The sequence below is a fragment of the Equus quagga genome, chromosome 2 (genome assembly GCF_021613505.1).
Source record: "Equus quagga isolate Etosha38 chromosome 2, UCLA_HA_Equagga_1.0, whole genome shotgun sequence".
NCBI lineage: Eukaryota > Metazoa > Chordata > Mammalia > Perissodactyla > Equidae > Equus > Equus quagga.
The window spans coordinates 60,832,651-60,856,062 of record NC_060268.1 but is presented as its reverse complement, the minus strand read 5'-3'; the positions used below and the strand labels follow the sequence as shown (position 1 = coordinate 60,856,062).

The 23,412-nt window shown below is 39.4% G+C and overlaps 1 protein-coding gene across 6 annotated transcripts in view; it reads right to left on the bottom strand.

The window, feature by feature from the left end:
- Positions 1–23,412, bottom strand: part of MAP2K5 (mitogen-activated protein kinase kinase 5) — a 244,156-nt gene that overhangs the window by 211,763 nt on the left and 8,981 nt on the right. For all 6 annotated transcript variants that reach the window (XR_006887499.1, XR_006887498.1, XM_046653610.1 and 3 more), the window contains exon 3: positions 13,185–13,252. Coding sequence is in view for 4 of the 6 variants with exons in the window: in XM_046653610.1 (XP_046509566.1) it covers positions 13,185–13,252 (68 nt within the window). In the remaining 2 variants the exon portion in view is untranslated. The remainder of the gene's footprint in view (positions 1–13,184; positions 13,253–23,412) is intronic.

Here is a 23,412-nt window from a genome sequence, read left to right as displayed (position 1 = left end):
ACAAACAAAAACATAAATCTTGTACACCAAGATACTTAACATGGCTTGTACAGAAAAGTAACAAAGTCACCGATATAACATTAATGAAGCCAAAACTGAAGTTATCCAAATAACTTCCTTAGCTTAATCTCTATAATCTGATCCTGGCTTTCATTACCCCTAACACAAAGACCTGTACATAGTAGGTGTTTGACAGGTATTTATTGATTGAAATGAGATCCAATACTGATTTTGCTACTTATTAACTTGTGTAGCCTTCAGGAAGTCGTTTAACTTCACTGAAGCTTAGTTTCCTCCAAATGAGAGTAAAGATGCCTACTTTATTACATATGGATACTGTGAAGCTCAAAATTACACTGCAGCAATAGAATTAGGGAAGGCACTTTGTAAACTATAATGCATTAGTAGTAGATGAGAAATTAAAAAGTGGACCTCCTAATATTGAAACAATATTAACTGAGTAGAAGTGTTCTCATCATTTAAAAACACAAAGATAGTTATGTATAAAAAGTACAAAATATTGCTTTCAAACTGAATACATCACCAACAGTTATAAAATGTGTTTTCTGCTGGGATCTCTTGCAGAATCCGTTACATGCAGTAATTGCAGCAATAATCAATAAGCTGAGTAAAAGATTAATCAGTTTTGTGACTGCTAATGGAATCTCCAGTACCAGAGTCAGATTAGTTTCAGAGGCCCTCTGAGATGTTCTTCAAAATCCTTAAACAATTTTAATAAGGATGTGACAAAGTTTAGCATAGTTATCCAAAAATCTAATTAATTTGAAACAGAGGGCCAGATTCAATAAGGGGATAGCAAGTACAATTTTTGGCTCTGTTTTGTTTGCAAGTTCATCAAACAGTGTTCCTATTTGTTAGAAACCTAATTTTAATTCTAACAGCACAATTCAATCAATAATTACAACATTTTTTTCATGGAAATCTGCCATATAAAAAACTTGAGTTCCAAAACAGCATAGTTTAATTTAAGGCACAAGTTCTCTATTAAGAGAGAGAGAAGAGAGAGACAAAAAGAGAGAGAGAGATGCACACACACAGAAACAGCTATCACATACTGAGTCCCTACTGTGCGTTGGCTTGGTACTATGTGTATATGTTTATTCATTTAATTTCTCACAACCCTATCCTCTTCTACAAGTATCACTACCCCATCTCACCATATGAAGCAAATGGTTTATCAGTGAACCAAGAAAAACACTTCTTTCATTCTAGTCCATACACTCAGAACATAAAATATATGTATACTATTTAAGAGCCAAAAGATAAGTTATCTCATATTTCTCATACCTCAAAACATTTAACTAAATAAACTGGGCTACTGGGTAGACTGCTGAGCTAGTGGAGGGTGTGGTTTCTTCACTCATACCCTGTGGGGGTTAGGCCATGTCACCTCATCTTTCAGAGACTTGGGAAGCACAGGACTGTGCAGTGCAAAGACACCTGTGCTGACGGGTGACCTCTCCCTCTTTCTTTAGCGACCCTCCTTTGGTTTTCCTCCTACCTCTCTAACCACTCTACTCAGTTTCCTCTAAGTGGTTTTTTCCCCCACTCCTCCTCTAAATGCTGTAGTTCCCTATGGTTTTTCATCAACCTTCTCTTCTTATTTTATACTCTCCTTGAGTTAACTTCAGCCACTTCAAAGGTTTCAATTACCAGAGGAGTCATTGAGACTAATTAGGAGCTGATGAATCACAAATCTTTATTTCCAACCCAGATTTCTCTCCTAAGATTTGGAAGATACCTAATGGGTTGTCCAGAGGCTCCTCAAATTGAACAGATCCCTACCTCTCCCACCTCGCCCTCATGCCCTGGACCTGTCTTCTGCCACCTGGGTTCATTATCTCAGTGAATGAGATCAGCATGACCTAGTTTCCCAAACCAGATATCTGGAAGCAGTCCAGACCACCTCTCTTTCCTTCTTCCCCACGTTCAGTCAATCACCAGTCTTATTAACTCTCCATCTTCCTCACTTTCCAAATCCCTCAAGATAGGGCCCTTCATGATCTAGCCCACCTTTCTTCCCAAACTCATCTCATATGCTCCCTCCCTCACTATCCACACCACACTGACTTGCAGGTAGCTTAGCTCCTCCTGAATGCACCGAGCATCCTTTCACCTGAGCCTTTAAACACACTGTTCTCTCTGCCCAAAACACCCTTTCCAGTCCCCTTGTCCTAGCTTACTCCACCTAGACACCACCCTCTTCAGGAAGCCTTCTCTGTCCCCAAAGCTAGATCAGGTGCTCCTTCCTTGTGCTCATAGGGCACCTAACACAAGCATATTATGGCACTTATCACTCTGCCTGGTAACTATGGGTTTTTCTTGTCCTCCCATACTGAATACTATTTCTTTTTTTGTTAATCTGCCTGACTGGACCATAAGCCCCTTGAAGGAATGAGCTATATATTCACTGCACCTCCACCACCTAGCAGAGCACTCAGCCAGACAGTTGCCATCTCATAAATATTTACTGTAAGAAAACCTGGCTGTACAACTAAGTGAGCAAATCAGTGAGTGATCTCAGGTCCCCGCTCTACATTTACTAGCTGTGTGACCTGGAGAAAGTTATGCAATTTGTGCCTCAGTCTCCTGGGCTGTAAAAGTTGGAAAAATACTTGCCTTGCTCACCTCCTAAAGGTGTTAGGAAGATCAAAACCAAAGGAGCTGATGTATAGGAAACCTTCCTATAAAGTACTTGAAAAATATCTTTTTTTTTTTTTAAAGATTTTATTTTTCTTTTTACCCCCCCGTACATAGTTGTGTATTTTTGGTTGTGGGTCCCTCTAGTTGTGGCATGTGGGATGCTGCCTCTGCAGGGCTTTATGAGCGGTGCCATGTCCGCACCCAGGATTCAAACCGGTGAAACCCCAGGCTGGCGAACTTAACCACTCGGCCACGGGGCCAGCCCCAAACAAAATCATTTTTTTTTCTTTGAGGAAGATTAGCCCTGAGCTGACTGCTGCCAATCCTCCTCTTTTTGCTGAGGAAGACTGGCCCTGAGCTAACATCTGTGCCCATCTTCCTCTACTTTACATGTGGGACGCCCACCACAGCATGGCTTGCCAAGCAGTGCCATGTCTGCACCCGGGATCTGAACCAGTGAACCCCGGGCCACCAAAGCAGAACGTGTGCACTTAACTGCTGTGCCACTGGGCCGGCCCCGAAAAAAATCTTGAAATAGGGCACAGTACCATGAAGCTCCCACTTCCAAGAAAACAGTACATAGAAGAAAAATGTTCTTAACAATAGAGTGACACAGAAACCACCCACAAGATCCCTGAGATTTTCAGACCAAGTACAGAGGTATAATTTAACTAACTGATTCACCAAGGCCGAGTCAGCATTGCCTCCCCTTCCCTCAGTAACTACAGTACTATAAACAATAAAATAAGCAGAAGGGTATCATAAGGAACACTGTCTGTTTCTCTTCTGGAAGTTCATCAAGGACAGGGACTACGTCTTATGTGTTTTTATTACCTTTTATGGCAGAGGTATTAATCTCGGGTCTATATGAGCTTTAGAAGATCCTTGAATTTCCTCAAATTATATGTGAAATGTTGCATTGTGTGAATTTTCTGAGAAAAGAATAAACAATCTTCCTCAGATGTTCAAAAATAACCTGAGTCTCCAAAAACCTAAGAAACTACTGGCATACAGTGCCTAGCACTGTGCCCTACACTTAAGAGGTGCCACACAAGGGAAGAAGGCAGGCAGGAACTAATGCGGCCATGCCCACTACTCGCCCTGGTCGCACCCTCTGACTCACTCAGCGGCAAGTCTTACACATCAAATCAGGTTTGCTTCTTCTTCTTCTACACCTTTATAACAGGACAGTTTCCTAAATCTCTCTTTAGCATGCTTTCTAACAGACAACATAATTAGTACAGTATTTCAACTTATAAGGAATATGCATGCTGGTTTTTCCTATTAATGATAAAATTTTCAAATTCTTGCTTTGTCAATACTGCAAGCATACCCCCATTACATGTGGCTCAGTCAGTAATCACAGCAATAATCAATAAACTAGCCAACTATTTGCAGTCCATAGTTAATTTATTAGTTTTCCCAGTGAAGAACTCAACAATCTTAACTCTGCCAAATGGCTACAAATTCAATTACAACACTACTCAGATGTGTCATCAGTTATACCTTCCTTCAATTACTTCTTATACTCTACGTTAAGAGGCTTTCCCTCTGTGACACTGACCTCTCAGGAAGCACACAACTGCTCCAGTAGTCAAAAATAACATATGAAGTCAATCTATTTTGAATACCAAATTAATAACTATATTTAATTACCTGGATTCAGGTCCCCTGACTCCCCAATAACTCATTGTCCCTGCCTTGAGGTGACTACAATGTGCACATGCCCTTCCTTAAATGACTCTAGACCAAGGGGCCACGTACAGTCATGGACTGATCAGACAGTGAGAAAGAAAATCACAATGAAAAGTCTTCCAGTGAAAAGGTCAATAGGGAACAACTCTTGGGCCTGTTTATAGGCTAAGGTTATTGAAGAGATGTATTCATTAATGATTTGGAAGTGAAAAAGACAGTAAGTTGGCCAAGTTTAATGATAACACTATTTGTTTTGGATAGTAAAACCATAAAGAGCATTAGGGGAGCTTCAGAAGGTCTTAATAGAGGTTTGGGCAGCCAACAGCAGATGAAATTCAACTTGGCTAAGTTTAAGGTAATGTGCATTGGCAGAAGAGTGTAAATTTGTATTCGGTGACGGGTCCAAAACCTGTAGGATCCTCTCAGCTGAAGAGTTATCACCATAGTTAGTTTGGGCCAGTCTCTACACTGACCTTTCACCTGACTTCTAGGCTGAAGCAATTCTGCTATACTTCTGAAGCAGGAGCAGTTTAAATAGTAGCTTCTGGGAACTTGACACTTAAATAAAATAGGACCATCAGGCCACACAGACAGTTGGCCAACTGGGACATTCCCTTATAAAGAGACTACTTTATTCAGCCAGTTCCAACAGTGCTTTGATAAAGATCCGGCCTACTGCTCAACTGCTATTAAAAAATAAATAAAAAATAAGGTAGTGAGAAATTAGTAAGGAACATATAATAAATGTAATAAAGAAACATACATTTAGAGAGAAACAACTTGTTTTGAAATTTTCAATTACCTCAATTTATCCCGTTTTGAACACATTATGTTTCCGAAGTCGATAACTTACTGAATTCCTCTAACTTTACAGTATGGTAGCAAATTCACATCCACCTTTCAGACACATGTAGAAAATATCCCTCTTGTTTCTAGTAAAACTGGCCTGAGTGCACAGAGGTTCCACAGGAGCTGCCAACAAGGACCTCAACCTTGGTTGCGCCCCACACCAATGCTACTGCTAGAGGGCCTTCATTTCCTCACCACCCACATCTTTTGAAGAGAAGCTCTTAGCCAGAGCCCCCAGGGGTTCTGCCCCCTCATGCCAACCACCACCACACAGGGGAACCAACCTACAGGCTACGCTGAGCCCTTCACAGAGATGGAGCTGAATTGGGAGCCACAGTAATGAAAAAATATTGGTGGTCCAAATCTCCTATGCCAGCGGTCCCCAGACTGCTCGGGTGCCACCCCAGCTGAGGCCTGCTTGTGCTCATCCTTTTCTTTGCTTCCAGGAGCTGCAAAATAAACCCCTCATTCTGACGCAAATTTGAGGATGCTTCTTCTTCTTACTGGCAAAGATACCCCAAGATGGTTCACAACAGGGACTAAATAAGGGGCTACTTTTTTTTTTTTTTTGAGGAAGATTAGTCCTGAGCTAACGACTGCCAGTCCTCCTCTTTTTGCTGAGGAAGCCTGGCCCTGAGCTAACATCCATGCCCATCTTACTCTACTTTATATGTGGGACACCTACCACAGCATGGTGTGCCAAGTGGTGCCATGTCCGCACCCAGGATCTGAACTGGCGAACCCCGGGCTGCCGAGAAGAGGAACGTGTCCATTTAACCACTGCGCCACTGGGCCGGCCCCAAGGGGCTACATTTTTATCACTATTTCGAGGGCATCCAAATGTCCCAGACAACACAGACAGGGGGTTAAAATAATCTGCCTCTGAAAAAAGTTTTATTCTTTGACTAGGATGAGAAGACAAAACAAAAACTTTACCTACAGCTTAGAGCATGTCATTATTTAAGAAAAACTGAATAATTTCCAAAACAATTTATTTATTTTACTCAGTTTGCCTTTCTGTCTCTTTTCACAGTTTCTCCACCCTGCCGAGAGAATATACTGCATTATCAGTTGTTCAGATGAACTGCATTGAAATAGGGGATTAACCACTCACTGAAGGCTGAGCTGATTTTGCAGAGTACAAAGTTCGAAGTAGGACCTACTTCATATGGGGCATATTTGAAAGCACCACATGGAAAACGAGCTTCTACTCTCTTTGCTCGCTGAAGAAAACTTCTAATAGCAAAGGCCCTGAGACTGTTAAATGTCCAACTCCTAAGCAGGCAACAAATTTTGTGGTAAAACTCAGCCTTGTAGGTACAAACAAAATCTTTAAACTTCAAAAGCCCAGAGTATTTTTTACATTCCTATTCAAACTCAGGTAGACTAACATTCTAGTAGACAGAATTATTTTTTGCTACCAGGGAAAAAGTATTTGCAAAGCTTCTTCAGCAGGTCCTCAATAGGTGCTAAAGCAAAAACATCATTTAAAACTACCAGGAGTGAAGAAACTGGGAGTCTGCGTCCAGGACTTCCCACTCATTAGCAATGTGACCTCCTACTGAATCTGATCTCCTTGGGCCTCAGTTTCCTTGTCTATAAAATGAAACAGTTGGGGGGCTGGCCCCGTGGCCGAGCGGTTAAGTTCGCGCGCTCCGCTGCAGGCGGCCCAGTGTTTCGTTGGTTCGAGTCCTGGGCGTGGACATGACGCTGCTCATCAAACCACGCTGAGGCGGCGTCCCACATGCCACAACTAGAAGGACCCACAACGAAGAATATACAACTATGTGCCGGGGGGCTTTGGGGAGAAAAAGGAGAAAATAAAATCTTAAAAAAAAAAAAAAAAAAATGAAACAGTTGGACAAGACCTCTAAGGCTCCCTTCCAACTCTATTTGAGTAACCATAGAATTTTAGAGGCAATCTCCAAGTTATGCATACTAGGATAAAGCTAATCATATGTCAATTTACAAGGTGCTTCAGAGGTCAGAAAGTATTTTCCCTCATAGTACCCAATATCTAACAAGGTACGCTATAGTCAAGTACACCAAGGGGAATACTTACACTCCACGGAAACACAAGGTCTCTGCCATAATGGGAGGCATTACAATTAAACTTGTTCCATACTCTTCTGGCAATGTGGAAAAATGGTATAAAGAGAGAACAGGCAAAATGAAGAAAATTATTTGTGTTAATACTGTGCTCCACTCATATAAGCCTCTCAGTATCAAGAGAATCATATATAATAAATCCTTTACTAGACATGGGATTTAGCAGAAACAAATATGAATCCATTTACAAGAACAAGATGTACTGCTGAGTTTCTTAATGAAAGGTCACCCAAAGGCAGAGGTTAACATTAAAATAACCCCCTCCTATAACTGGGTCTCAATGATAGACAAAGCTTATGATGAATCAATAAACAGGGCCCAGCATTGCTGGTTGACGCTGTAAGGAAATGAAGCCAGGACTACCAGACAACAAACACAAAAAGATGGAAGGAGAAATGCAGCATACTGTCTTCAGTCTTTCTAGAAAATGAGAGAGAAAAACAAGAACAAAAAAATTTAAACTACATTTAGGGAATATTTAACAGGGCCCTTTAAACAATTAGTAATGATCAGGTATTTAGTTTTCAGAATATGTAGGTTGGGTGGATTTTTTCTCTAATAAAGCATTTCAAATTCTAATTAAAAAAATACTTTATGGAGGAATTAAAAAGAAACAATAGAGTAGGAGGAAAAGCCATGATCCCAGAAGTGGAATATTCTAACAACATAACTTACAAGAAACTACGCTATAAAAACAGATTGTTGATTAACACAAACTCATAACAAAACGCAGAGAGCTATCACAATGCTGCTGTAATAACACTTGGCTGCTGAATTCTCTCAATACATTAAATATCTCCTTGGAGACCAAATTACTTTACATTTTCTTAAAAGACAATTTATTACAGCTTTGTTTTCTTCTCATTATCTCTTAAAAATATATCTAATGAAGAAAAGAATACAACTTCTAAATAACTTACATAAAATGGTACTAACGTGTGACAACAGACTTTGGTTTAATATGCTGGTTATTATTTAACAGCACACAACAACCTATTGTCACGACAAATCCTTACCACAATGTGATATTCCATGTGTCACATGGATCAAAAACCACTGTATGCCATTATTATGACACACATAAAATTAACAGCCTAAGGCTGCTAGCAATTTAAATAATTGATAAGTTTTCAATTAAAAAGGCAACACTTTCAGGTCTAAGACAAAAATCTATTTAAATTACTGATAAAAACTTACACTTCTGTTGGCACAAAGCCAGAAATGCTTGCATCCAATGGGGGAAAAAAGTAATTGTGCAAGTTTCAACTTAGACATTGCAAATTTTTTATTTTATGCAGAGATCCAGGCTATTTATTCATTTAACCTTTGCAATCAATGAAAAAGAATGATTAAAAAATTTACAGCAAAAGTGTTTCTACTTTTGCTTTTCCTATATGGCTTTTAAAGAAATATTACAGTAGGGGGCCGGCCCTGTGGCATAGTGGTTAAGTTCAGTGCACTCCACTTAGGTGGTCTGGGTTCTTTGGTTTGGTTCCCTGGTACGGCTCGTCACCACTCGTCAGCCATGTTGTGGCAGTGACCCACATATAAAGTGGAGGAGGACTGGCACAGATGTCAGCTCAGGACTAATCTTTTTTTTTTTTTTTAACAACATTTATTTTATTTTTTATTTTTTTAAGGATTGGCACCTGAGCTAACATCTGTTGCCAATCTTCTATTTTTTTTCCCTCTTCTTCTTCTCCCCAAAGCCCCCTAGTACTAGCTGTATATGCTGGTTGTAGGACCTTCTGGTTCTGCTATGTGGGATGCCACCTCAGCAGGGCTTGATGAGCAGTGAGGAGGTCCGCACCCAGGAAGCAAACTGGCGAAACCCTGGGCCACCAAAGCAGAGCGTGCGAACTTAACCACTTGGCCACAGGGCCGGCCCCTCAGGGCTAACCTTCCTTAGGCAAAAAAAGAGGAAGATGGGCACACATGTTAGCTCAGGGCTAATCTTCCTCAGAAAAAAAAGAAAGAAAGAAAGAAAGACAAACACTATGGAGACTACAAATGTATTGAATTCCACATGAAAAACTAAGCTGTTTTCTTACAGTAAATGCCTCATCATTTGTCAGTATCTTCCCTATGCCACCACCCAAATCCTGGAATCAAAATTTTTCAGAGTCAAATTGAACCTAAAATATAAAGGCCAATGCAGGTTTTTAATAATAGGCAACTGAAGACCATCAACCAAAATCTATTAGGTCCAAATGGTTTACTTTTTCACAAAATTGGAACCCAAAGGAATTCTGACCACAAGAACCAAGACAGATCAAAATCAAAGCCATCCAACCTTGTTTGTGCTTCTTTGAGAAAGAGATTCCCCTACTCTTTACTTTATTCAGAGTCTGACTCTACATAAACAAAGAATATGTAATGGCAGGGGTTACTGCAACAGACAGGAGGAAAAGGAAATCCATTTAAGTTTTAAATGAATTGAAACTTCTCTCTCGGGGCTGGCCCCGTGGCTGAGTGGTTAAGTTCTCGAGCTCTGCTTGGGCGGCCCAGGGTTTCACTGGTTCAGATCCTGGGCGGGGACATGGCACGGCTCATCAGGCCATGCTGAGACGGCATCCCACATGCCACAACCAGAAGGACCCTCAACTATAATATACAACTACGTACTAGGAGGATTTGGGGAGAAAAAGCAGGGGAAGAGAAAAAAAATTGGCAACAGTTGTTAGCTCAGGTGCCAATCTTTTTTTTTTTTTTTTTTGAGGAAGATTAGTCCTGAGCTAACATCTGCTGCCAATTCTCCTCTTTTTGCTGAGGAAGACTGGCCCTGAGCTAACACCCGTGCCCATCTTCCTCTACTTTATATGTGGGACTCCTGCCACAGCATGGCTTGCCAAGCAGTGCCATGTCCGCACCCCAGATCTAAACCAGTGAACCCTGGGCCACTGAAGCGGAACGTGCGCACTTAACCACTGTGCCACCAGGCTGGCCCCTCAGGTGCCAATCTTTAAAAACAAAAACAAAAACAAAAAAAACCTTCTCTCTCTCAGGAATGTTTTCATTTTCATTTTAAAATATTTTGCTCAAGCACCCAGAATCAGAAAAGTGAGCTCTACCTTAAGTTAAAATTCTTTAAGGGTCTCAGGTTCCCACCTATAAATATTTATTAACTGAATTAATGAGAAAATCTGGACCTGGTCAACCAGACCACAATCCATAGATCACTGCCAATTCATTAAAAAGTTTTCACTACTCATAGCAAATTAATAAAAATAAGAATAATGTAGTGAGTTGGGGTTTTGTTTTGTTTTTTGATGAGGAAGATTGCCCCTGAGCTAATGTCTGCTGCAATCTTCCTCTTTTTGCTTGAGGAAGATCGTTACTGAGCTAACATCCGTGCCCATCTTCTTGCAGTTTGTACGTGGTACGCCACCACAGCGTGGCCTGATGAGCAACACGTAGGTCCGTGCCCAGGATCCAAACCCACAAACCCTGGGCTCCCAAAGCAGAGTGCACAAACAACTACGCCACCGGGCCGGCCCCTGTAGTGAGTTTTATATAAAACTAAATTTACTTCCTTTAATGGTCATCTTTACTTTTGAGATTATGTACTGCCCAATGTTTTAATCTTTAAATGACTCTCACTGTTTTTCTTTGTTAATAAAATAATAGTTAACAGTAGATAATTTTATTAGTTTATTTATTTTATTAATTTTTTATTTGGCAAAATTAAAAGTTACTATGCCTATGTCTGTCCCCCAAGCTAAAAATGAAAGACTGATTAGCTCATGAAATCCAAATACTTGGGGATCAATGAGCTAGATGATTTCTGTTCAGACTAAAAAGTGGCTCTCAAGAAATCTCAGCAACTTTTAAGGACAATTCTACAACTCTAATATTTTCCTACAACACAAAAATAAACACTGCATTTGAGAAAATAAGCGTAAGTCATAAGAAACATATACAACAGAGATCTCAAGGTATTATATAAGGATAAATCATTCAGAATTTAATAATGGTGATGACAAACTAATGTGTAAGGAGGTGGATGGGAGAGAAAGAGTGTGAAACATAAAGGAGCAGGGGCTTTGGGATAAGGAAAAGCTGAGCTTAAATTCCATATTCACATTACATATACTAGCTATAAGACCTTGGGCACATCTCTTAACCATAGCTCCCTCATCTAAAAATTAGGGATGATGATATCTACCTCACAAAGGTAGATAATTTAAGATGTAAGAAAATTAAATACCTGAAGCATCTAGTATATACTAGGCACTTAGAAATGAAAATAATTATCATCACTATGATCACATGCAGTAACATTTCTCAAAAAGCACAATTTGTCAGATTTTCCCAAAAGTACATTACTGAAAACATACCTTTGTGTGTGATTATGTCAGAGACATAATGAAAGTACACTGATGTGAGTTCTCTGCAATGGACATACGTGAAAAAACTAGAACCCATCTGTGTGCATGCGTTTTCTAAAAATAAGCATGTCACATTCTCAGGAGAGTTAGCCAATCTATCAACACCAGTGCTAGACCTTGCAGCAGACAATCCTACTCTGCCTTTCAAGGTACTGATGAGCCCCGCTCTAAATTCTCAGGGCACAAAGACTCTCAAATAAGTTAATGGGAAGTCAATGGGAAATTGACTTTTCCTACTTTGTGCTGGTCTGAATGCAACGCTCTGTTAATCATGCCATCCTTCTTGTTCTCTTTCCTCCTATCCTAAATTAAAACTATTGGCGGAAACCCATACAGATATTTTATAGTTTTCATTACAATGAAACAATATCCTGGTTGAAGTTGACGTCTATCAAAACCTACAACCAAACTGCTGGCTAAGATTAGAGCCTCACTAGAAAGCAGGGGCCCCAGCTCCAGCATTTCCACCATAATACCACTTTGCATTTGTATAGGACTTCTAACTTTTCAAAGGGCTTTCACATCTATTATCCCATTTGATCATTACAATGACCCTGTGCAGTAGAAAGGACAAGTATTATTATCCGCAATTGACAGATGAGGCAACTACAGCACAGAAAGGTTAAGTGATTTGCCTAAGGCCAGGGAGCCAGAGGAGAGCAGTGGTCTCTTGACTTCCAACCCCACGCTCTTTCTACCAGATCACTAGCGAAGGTTTTATAAACAGATCACAAACTCAGATAAAATAGAATAAAACAAATAAGAGGAAATAAAACCACATAAGAGGAAAGCACAAATCAGGGCTCAGGGAGGCTATGACTCTTCACAGTAGTTGAATTTTTCAAGCTTAAGTTCTAGAAATGTACCCTTTTCTCTTGTTTATCTACTTCAGTCCTGAGATGAATGTTAATGCAAATTTTCACCGAAATTTGAAACACAAAAGAAAAGCCATTTCAGGATATATTCAGGTCACTTTGATTAAGTAACCCTGTAGTTCATTTTGGGGTGGGGCTGAGGGGTGGTGAGTGCATAAAATGACTGAGAGTACATCTTTAAATCGTGTATCCGTATTAAGCCTGCAGCTACATTATAACTGTAGTCTGTCTGGAAGGGTGAAAGAGATCTCCAGTTGAAAGTAGATTTTGAAAAATTTTTTAGAGCCCAGGGGTTCATTTTTAATGAGCCGTTACTTTAAGTACTGCATAAAAAATACAGGAAATTGATAGTCCATTTAGTCTGCACCATACCTAATGCAAAAGTCATTAAGATGCATTATTCTTAATGTTCATGATATTATCAGTAAGCATCTTTTGAAAATGCCTTTAACTTTCACGTAAGGAAATCTTTGAAAACCTTATATATTATATAGAAAAATGTTATCGACACTGTGATTTACTTTTATATCTTCCCTATGCCAAGAAACAGCATCCTCAATTACATTAACATTTTAAAAACAGTCCTCATTTGTAACGTACTTACATATGACAGCATTGCCTTCATTTCTTCATCACTTCTCACTGTAATTCGATCACCATCTTCATCTTCATCTGTTTAAAAAGCAATATAATGCAAGTGATAAGATTTGCGTTTTTTTCCTGAATTTGCCACAAAAAAAAGATTTCCATTTTTTTAATATGCAAAAACCACATCAGGTGGGAACACAACACAATCGGTTTTTACAACTTGATATTCAAATCCTCAACACCATATTTTTGGGGATGTTGAGGTTATTGGTTTGTTGTTTAGTTTTGGTTTTTGTTCAGAACACAACCAGAATCTCAATAAAGAACTAAAAAACTTAGGGACAGCTGAAAATTCAAATATTGCTCATGTCATTCATAACATGTATCTACGTTAAAAGTAAACATCACTGGAGTATGACTAAACAGATTTGGTTCGGAGAACTTTAAAAACCGGAGAGAGGCCACTCTTGTTCAACTATCAGTACTCTTCTCTCTCCTTCACAGCACCCTATTGCTCTGTTTCTCCATTCTTCCTCTCTCCCAGGCAATCTACCACGTCACAATAGCATCAGAAAAATGCCTAACGTTTCCTGAACACCACTACAGGCACTGTGACTTGTGCTTCATACACAGCACCTTCTCAAAAACCTCACAATGATCCTACGATGCAGACAGTCGGACAGTTATTTTCATTCCCTTTTTATTTCATTTCCCCATGTCCCTTTTTTCATTCCCTTTTGGGGACCTAGCACAAAGTTAACTTGCAAAGCAACTCTAATACAGTTCTCCCCATACCCCTCTCAATCTAGCACCTTTCTTTCTCTTTCTGAATGGTTTCATTTGTATCGGGTACTCTCTGACCACAGTAAGCTTCAAATGGTGATGCATGCTACTTTGAAATAATTTAACGGTCTTAAAACTGGGGATAATAAGACTTTACAAAATATATAACCAGAATGTGTGCATTTGAATAAATGTATCATCTAAATAGCTACATCCAGAAACAATGTACTTATTTCAATGACGCTTCTCTTATTCAAAATAGTTTTGAAATAGCTCCTCAAAAACTGCTTTAAGAACCTGAAGATAAATCACATGAAAATATCACATCTCATTTTTAACCCCAAATGGAACTGTCTGCCTGATCACCTACCTACACTATCTGCCAGGCAGGACTCAGAATGACTTTCGGCCATTTCTAAATATTTAGTTAGCTACTTCATTTTTCTATAGATAAAGATCCGTCAATAGGAGAACAGCCTATATGGTGGCACAGCTGAAGAAAAATGCCAAGAACATTTTGAGCAACGGCAGCATTGTGGAAAGTACACAGCCTCCCAGGGGACATCTTGAAAGGGGAAGGCTCTCACTTGGATGCCTCAGCTCTGGTGAGCTTGTTAAACAATCAGTGTGATTATTTTTTTGGTCACTTCTGGGCTTCTAATTGTTGATTTGACCAGATGAAGGAAACCTGATCACAGGCCTGGAGAAACAGAGGAATCTCTGGTCATAAAGAGAATAAGCCAGCATGACATGCTCAGGGGACTCTCACTGAAAATACGGGGCGGTTCAGCTCAGCACATGGATCTTAGGGCCCCACCACACGTCAGGGGGCCCTCCCTCCTGTCCAGCAGCAGTTCTGAAGATATCCCTCTGCTTGGTGACCAGACCATGGGAACCTAGGAGGGAGCATGTGTTCTCCCTAATTAGCCTATTTCAGAGCAAAATGCTACTTCCTTTTTCTCCTCAGTAGCCAATAGCAATCTGACAGCAAGATGGAAACCTGCACTTGAGCCAGCCCTGCTGGCTGACCAAGCCAACGGCTCTCACTGGAGTTTTCTCTCCAAAGCATTTGTTCCTGGATTCTGGATGCTGGTTCACTCCTGCAGAGTTCTCACCTCGATATAAATCAGTATCGAATCACACTGCCTAAATATCTACATAGGTAGGAGCTGTCAAGAGTCACTACTGGTATTATGCTACCAAGAGCTGCCCATTTTCAGTATAAAAGGCACACGGTGGTCACCTTCAGTAACAAAGAAGGTGCATTCCTAGGTAATGTTAAATATATAAAAGTCTGTATAGGGATCTAGCACTTTCACTTTTTTTTTGGTACAGACTTTATAAAGCCAAACTGGGGGAGAAATGCCATTCTAGTTTTAGAAACAGAAGGAGTTTCTACACAGGTTCTAAAAACTAGTATTTTCAAGGTTAAGTCAAAAAGTCTTCCTCCAAATGCAGGAAACAAAGGGGAAAAAAACAGATATAGTATAAAGGGACATAATGTTACATGTTACCACACATGAAAGCACTTTGCATTTTTGTTTTAAAACCAAGTCAAATTTTCTGTTTAAATGTGGGCTAAAATGATTTGTTCTTGACGAAGTCCGAAACTTGGTAAAATTTCCAGCCTGAACAAAGCAGCTTTCTGAAAATCTCATTCCTGTACCAGAGCTAGCTATAGAGACGGTGGTAATGAAGGGACTGCTCGTATTCAAATCTGAATATATACAAGAACTAAATAAAGTATCGCTTACATGGGATGAGGAAGTTCTTGGAGTTAATAAGGCAGGTGAAAAGTCTCCTTATAACTTGTAAAGAGAGGGCGCAGATTACAGAAAGATCATTTAAATCAGTCTCTCTAAAACAGGAACAACAACTGGGTTCTCTAGGCTCTCAAAACAAGGGCTTGACCATTTAAGGCTACTGAAAACAAAAGATTCTGGAATTCTAGAATTCCACGAAATCTCTGTGGGATTATTTCACCAAAAAACTGTGAGGGAAGTCGGGTACCAGAATAATTTCTTCCATAGCAGTTCCATGAAAAGCAGACGAAACACTGCAAGGGCACTCTGCTCTCAGTGGACAGAAAACTGAGGACAAAATACCAGAATAGCCTTTGACGCCAGCCTAGTGGAAAGCGCTGGAGCTGCCCCACCATGGGTCTGACTCCAACAGAAAAGTCTCAGGTAAGTTGAAGAGACATTCTAATAAAGACTGGGGGTAAAATCAGGCTCAAATGACAGTGATTAACAGTTCCTACGGATTAACAAGAAACTTCATTTTATGTAGGTACTGCTTGCCTTTACAAGTTGCTCCTTGGTGGACCGTCTGCTTCACTCTTTAATATTCGTAATTGGTAGTTTTAATGAAGACTCCTTGTTCTTGTCAAAGAGGAGACTGAGTTGGAAAAGTAATTACACCTAAGAGAAAACTGATGACATTTGGCCAAAATCCAAGCTATCTAACTCCCTGATGGCAATCTCAGAGCAACCATTGGCCTTGGCATTTAAAGTGAGAATACATTTCTATCTAAAGACAATGAATTCTAAAGAAGACATACAAATAGCCAACAAGGACATGAAAAGGTGCTCCACACCTTTCTCTAATCATCAGAGAAATGAAAATCAAAACCACAACGAGCTATCGCCTCACTCCTGTTACAATGGCCAGTATCAAAAAGCAAGGAAAAACACGTGTTGGCAAGGTTGTGGGGAAAAGAGAACGTTTGTGTACAGTTGGTAGGAAAGCAAATTGGTACAGCCACTATGAAAAACAGTCTGTGGGTTCCTAAAAAAATTTAAACTACAACTACTATATGATCCAGCAATCGTACTTCTGGGTCTATATCCAAAGGAAATGAAATCAGGATCTGGTAGAGATATCTACCCTCCCAGGTTCGCTGCAGCATTATTCACAACAGCCAAGATATGGAAACAACCTAAGTGTCCATCACTAGATGAACTGATAAGAAGACGTGGTATACACAGCCACATATATATGCACAGTCATGAAAAACATAGAAATCCTGTCATATGCGACAACTTGGATAACCTCAAAGACATTGTGCTAAGTGAAATAAACAGAGAAGAACAAATACTATACGGTATCACTTACATGTGGAATCTAAAAAAGCCAAACTCAGTAAAAGAGAGTAGAGAGGTGGTTACTAGGGGCTGGGAGATATGGGAAGTGGGGAGATACTTGTCACAGGGTACAAACTTCCAGTTATAAAGATTAACAAGGTCTGGGGATCTAATGTATAGGATGGTGATTATAGCTAATGATACTGTATTATATACTTGAAAGTTGCTAAGAGAGTAAATCTTAAATTTTCTCACCACAAAAAAGAAACGGTAATTATGTGATGGGAGGGAAGTGTTAGCTAATGCTCTGCTGGTGATCATTTTGTAATATAGAACTACATCAAAATCAATGTGCTGTACACATCAAACTCACACAACGTTCTATATCAATTATTTCTCAATAAAGCTGGGAAAAATTAAAAAATAAAGACAATGAATTGACAGAAATGACAAGTTAGTAAAGTGTAAGAAAGTAGAAATATATACCAAGCAATTTAGTACAACAATAACTTAAAATACTTTTCCGAATAAAAGTTGGATATACACAGCTCATCCAGCAAAGACTCTGGCAATTTGCCTATCAGACTGGATTAGCTGTAAAAAGTACACCAATGGCAACTATAAATCATAAAACTTACTAAAATGGCACAAAGAGTTTCCAAGGTATAAACATGTTGATGAAGAACACTAGAAAGTCATGGTACTAAGTAGAGAGAAGCAGAAAAAATAATTTGAACTCTTTTTATCTTAAACATGAAGGTTCTTTGCCACCTGACCAAAAAAGCATTACTAGATATGACCAAGAAGGGGTGGGGGGAGAGCTCTGATACACTGGTTCACAATGAGAATTCCAGGCTTCTCTAGTTGCCTGGAGCATAGTAATATGATTTTCCAGCACATTAGGGAAGCAAAAGTAGAACCAGAAAGTCTATGTACTGGCTGGATTTTGTTAATGTCACTTAAAATGGAGGAAAAAATCCTAGCAAGATACCAAATAGAGTGCAGCAGATGGTAAACAAATATTATGAAGCAATCTTCACAAAATCTGCAGTGTGTCACAAATATACAAAATGGCAGAGTTTGGGAAAAGAGAATCATAACAGGCCATATGTTGTTAGTGATTTTATTTGAAGAAACATGCAATCCAAAAGAGAAACCAAGAGGAGGAACATAAAGGCCCAAGAGAGGAGAGGCAGCCCCAGGTAAGGGCGTTCAGAATAGCAAGCACAGTGCCTTCTGAGTAAACTAGCAGACAAACAGCAGACACCAGGGAGCTCTCAGCCAAACAGCACCCACTGCAGTGACAGGGCTCAAGTGGGGTCTTGAGAGAAACAATCTAGCTTCTACAAAGGAACAGAAAGTTAAGGCAATATATTATACGTCATTTGTCACATTCCTTCAGTGCCAGGTGAGAGTCGATTAAAACTACAGCAAAGGCATTTTTCCGAGGCAAGAGGAAAGAAATGAAAAGGTAATTGTAGAGGTCAGAAAGACATCAACAGGAAACTATCTGAAAAACTGTCAAGTTTAGAGCCCTTCTTAGGGGTAGAATCAAAGATCTGGACAGGACTAGAGGCCACAGTTTCTATGGCCAAATCGTTATACTCACGAGTTTTAATTTAGCTCCATGACTCCCATCTCCTGATTCCTTCTTCACTTCTTTGCTTCCTTCCTCTTTCCAGCAAATCTGTAAGTGTCCACTATGTAGCAGGCAACATTCTGGGCACTGGGGGTAGTAACAGTGGAAAGAGAAAATCCTGCCCTCACGGAGCTTACACTCTAGTTGAGAGACTGAAAGGATGAGGGAGTGGGCTGTACGGCTATCTGGAGAAAGAATGTTCCAGGCAGAGGGAGGAGCTAATGTTAAGACCCTGAGGCAGAACAATACCTAGCATATTCCAGAGACTGAAAGACAGCCAGAGTAGCTGGAGCAGAAGGAGACGGGGAGAGAAACAGATGAGCTCGGAGAAGTAATGGTGGGCAGAGCTGGGGCGGATGAGAAAAGGCAGAGCCTTGTAGGGCTTTTTAAAGACTTGGCTTTCACTCCTGAGTGAGATGGAAACCACTGGAGGGTTCTGAGTGTCGTGATCTCACTTAAGGTCTAAAAGGATCACTTTGGTTGCTGTGTGAAGAAGAGGCTGTGTGGAGGCAAAAGCAGAAAGAGGGAGACCAGTTAGGAGACCGCTGTCCTGGTCCAGGTGAGATGATGGTGGCCCAAACCAAGATGAGGTTTTGAGCAGTCATCACACGCTGGATATATTTTAAAGATAGAGCCAAGAGGATTTGCTGATGGATGAGATATAGAAGACCTGTCCTTACTACTTCACTCCTTCAGCCATCCATGCATTCCAGAAACACCTTTTGAGAGTCCACCATGTGCCAGGTACTAGGCTGGGTTTCTAGGGATTCAAAATTCAGCAGCACTCTCTACTGCCCTCAAGAAGAACTAGCCTGGTACTTGGGTAAAGGACTTAAACTTCTTAATTCTCATGCAAAATAGCAAGACTGCTACTACCTACTACCTACTACCACTAATAATAAGTAACCAATAACTAGTAATACTACTAATACCTACTGCTACTACTAACTACTTTCAAAAGGCTAAAAAGGATTTGCACTTTTGCATCAATGATATTTCAAACCAAAATTTCAATAAAGTTGTCTTCAAATCGTCTCAAGTTCTAGGATGTTCAATTAACTCTTAAATATTAAATAATTTTTAGATTCAGTGTAGGTCTATTGCGAATTACAATTTTTCATTAACCTACCTAGTTTTACTTATAAACAACCAGTTATCTTTTACATATACTATAGTTTAAGAAAATGAAACTTCATTTTTTCCAAATATTTTATGATTTAGACTTTTCTCCAAAGCAAAAAGGAGTTCCCAACCAACTATTCTAAATGAGGTTGTCTTTGCTATTTGGACATGAGGGGTGTCCCCTACAGGTGTCGTTCCAGTAATCAGCTATAGTTGTTTTCATACTTTTTTTTTTTTTTGAGGAAGATTAGCCCTGGGCTAACTACTGCCAATCTTCCTCTTTTTTTGGCTGAGAAAGACTGGCCCTGAGCTAACATCCATGCCCATCTTCCTCTATTTTATACGTGGGATGCCTAGCACAGCATGGCTTTTTGCCAAGCAGTGCCATGTCCGCACCCGGGATCTGGGCCTATGAACCCCGGGCCAGCGAGAAGCAGAACGTGTGAACTTAAACGCTGTGCCACCGGGCCAGCCCCTTGTACTCTTAAGAATTTACAACTTATGTAACTGCAATTTTGCTTTAAATGGTCATATTAATTAACTTAAAATAAGATATGACGTACTGGTTTTAAAATTTCCAACCAAAATAATCTTCCAGAAATTCATACAACAACTGAAAAGGATTCTATTCAACGTGAAGTGAGTATAAACGGTCATGGTTGAAGAAAGACATAAATAAAATAAAAATTTATCCTATAGCCTATTTTCTGAACCAAAACTCAGACACACAGTTTGACACATGTGAAGACACTATGAGGGCTACAGACCGGAATATGTGAAGTCAGAGCATCTTGGAAAAGTGGAGCCATATGGTATTTACAGATATAAGTCAGCACTTGTCCATATAGACTTAAAATGCATCTTCCAGGTCACTAGTAAGATTTTACTATCCAGCAACAGCAGCACAACAGTCATTTTACAGCAGTAACTTGTCTAGAGAAAATCCAGGGAGAGGAAGACATGTAACAGATATGCCCAGGAAACTCATTAGAGGGCACAGTTGATTTCCATCACCTCATGTGTTGGTCTACTCATTAATCTGTTAATGAAACTGTGAAAATCAGCAGGGGTCTCTGGGCCTATATGAATGTCAAGCTCCTACAGCATATGTAGGGCCCACGCATGCAAATATACAAGATTTTTTATGGTTATAGCATTTCGTTTCATCTCAGAAGTGGTCTCACATCCAGGAAAAGACAAATTATTCAATAACTGGTGTGGAGTCAACTGTCTATCCGCTTGAAGAATAAAGCTGGATCCTCTTTCACCAAAATAAATTGAAGATGGTACAAGAATTAAAAAAAAAAAACTTCTGACCTTTGTAATAAAAATGCATGCTGTCTTACCAAAAAAACCCCACAAAAACACCCCACAGTCATACACATACAAAGGTACATGTTTGTATACATACCTAATGTGTGTGTGCTTAACCTCATTAAAGTAGAAAAAAAGGATATGGATGAATTTTTTTCCAATGGATTGTGGAAAATGGAAGACCTTTCTAAGCATGACATAAATCCAGAAGTCACAAAGGAAAATATGATAATTCTGACCACGTAAAAACTTTAAATTTCTCCATGGGAAAAAAAAAGACCAGAACAAGATGAAAGGAAAGCAAAAAACTAAACAAAAATATTTTTAACATATAAGACGAAGCGCCAATTTTCTTAATATTGGAAAGCTCCCAAATCAATTAGAAAAAGAAATAACATTATAGAAAAGTAGGCAAGGCGACAAATAGTTCACAGAAATTAAATACAAATGACCAAAATATAAATGAAAAGATACTCAAACTTATTTGTAATTGAAGAAATACAAAATAAAACAATAACATAATAACTTTTTCACCTATCAAATTAACATTGACTAAGAAGTTTGCCAATACTCAGAGTTGGTGAGGGTGGAGAGAAGTGGACATTCTCAAACACAGTCGGTGCAAGTGTAACTGGTTCCACCTTTGGAGAACAACATGGTAATAGCTATTAAAATGTAAAATATGGGTTCTCTAGTCTTGGTAGTTCCAACGCCTAGGAATTTATCCTACAAAGATATTACCATAACGTGGAAAGATTTAAGACGTTGGTGACTGCAGCATTTTTTCTAATAAATACTGAAAAACTGGTTACAAACTTAAAATTAAGTGTGGTCCATCAATAGGTTAAATAAAGTAAGCTATAGCCATAAAAGTAAGTGTAATGTAGTCATCTGAAAGAATGAAGTTGATCTGTGCACACTGATGCTGGCAAGAGGTCCAATATATACTATTAAGTGGGGGCAGGGTAAACTAGTTGTAGTACAGTATAGATTAAGTACATAGAAAATTTTTGTAAGGATACAAAAGAAATTGTTAACTAGTTAATTGAGGAAATGCAAACTTTTACTTTTTGCTTTATTTTACGCTGCTTGAATTTTTTTTTAAAGATGATCTATACCTTAATTAAAAAAAAAAAAATCAAACACTAGATACTGAAAAGTACTTTCATTTGTGCTCTAGTTGTAAGGGAGAAAGGACCTACAAGGGGGAGGAAAAAAACGTTTAGGGCCATCAGTCCAAGAGGGGAATTCAGCACCAGGGGGCCTCCCTCCCTCATCCAGCCCTAACTCCCCTCGGAAGCACCATCCCCAGAGACAGAAGCAGAATGAATACACCCACTGCAGACCCTCTGCCCCTCAGGACATCGGGCCCAGTCAAGTGTGGGAATTTGAATTTGGAGCCTGAATTGTCCACCACTAATCAATTATATCCCATGCCTGTGCAACAGCACAAATAATCCAAAAAAGCGAATTACTTACTTTGTTTTAGGTCACATGCATTTTATAATTCTCATTTGAATATGGACACATATAACATTCTACAAGGCACAAAGATAAGTACTAAAAAGACAGTAAAAGTGAAATAAAAGACAGTCCCTGGTACCAAGCCATTCAAAATCTAGTGAGGACAGGAAGCATGCACACAGCCAGCCAGGAGGCAGGCCCAATGGGTCACCTGCTCTAGTAAAGGAGCACAGAGAGGTCCACTGCATCTGGGGGACCAGAGGCTTCACTGAAGAGACAGCACTTCTCAGAAAGGAAGAAACTGTAAGATTACCTGAATTTCCCCTTTTTCCACTTGCTCAACTCTCTTTTTCTTTACATTTATGTAAGACAGGTAAATTTGATGGCTGTCCTTTCTCTGGCTGCTTAATTCACATCACTAAATATAATACCATCTCTTTTGTATAAGAAATCAATTCATGTTAGGTATACTTTTCAGTATTAAATATATTAAATCAATATTTCTTCCATTAAAGTTTTATTTATTCAAGAGGTGTTTCATCATACCCATAAACCACTGAAATATCTCAAAAATTTCAGCAAATTAGCTTACACACTACATCTTTCTAACTATCTCTTATACACAGATTCCATTTATTAGTGCAGATCTCTGGTTCAGAAAATAAGGTCACCCTAGAACAATCATGAAAAAAAGTCAGCCTAGGATTTTAAGTCTATAATGAAAAGTATATGATAATCTAAGCACAAAAAACAAATGACTATCATTATTTTGTCTGTGTGTGTTTTTATTTTTTCCATCTAAAACTGGTCCAGATGCAGACGGGTATAGAACTGCTGCT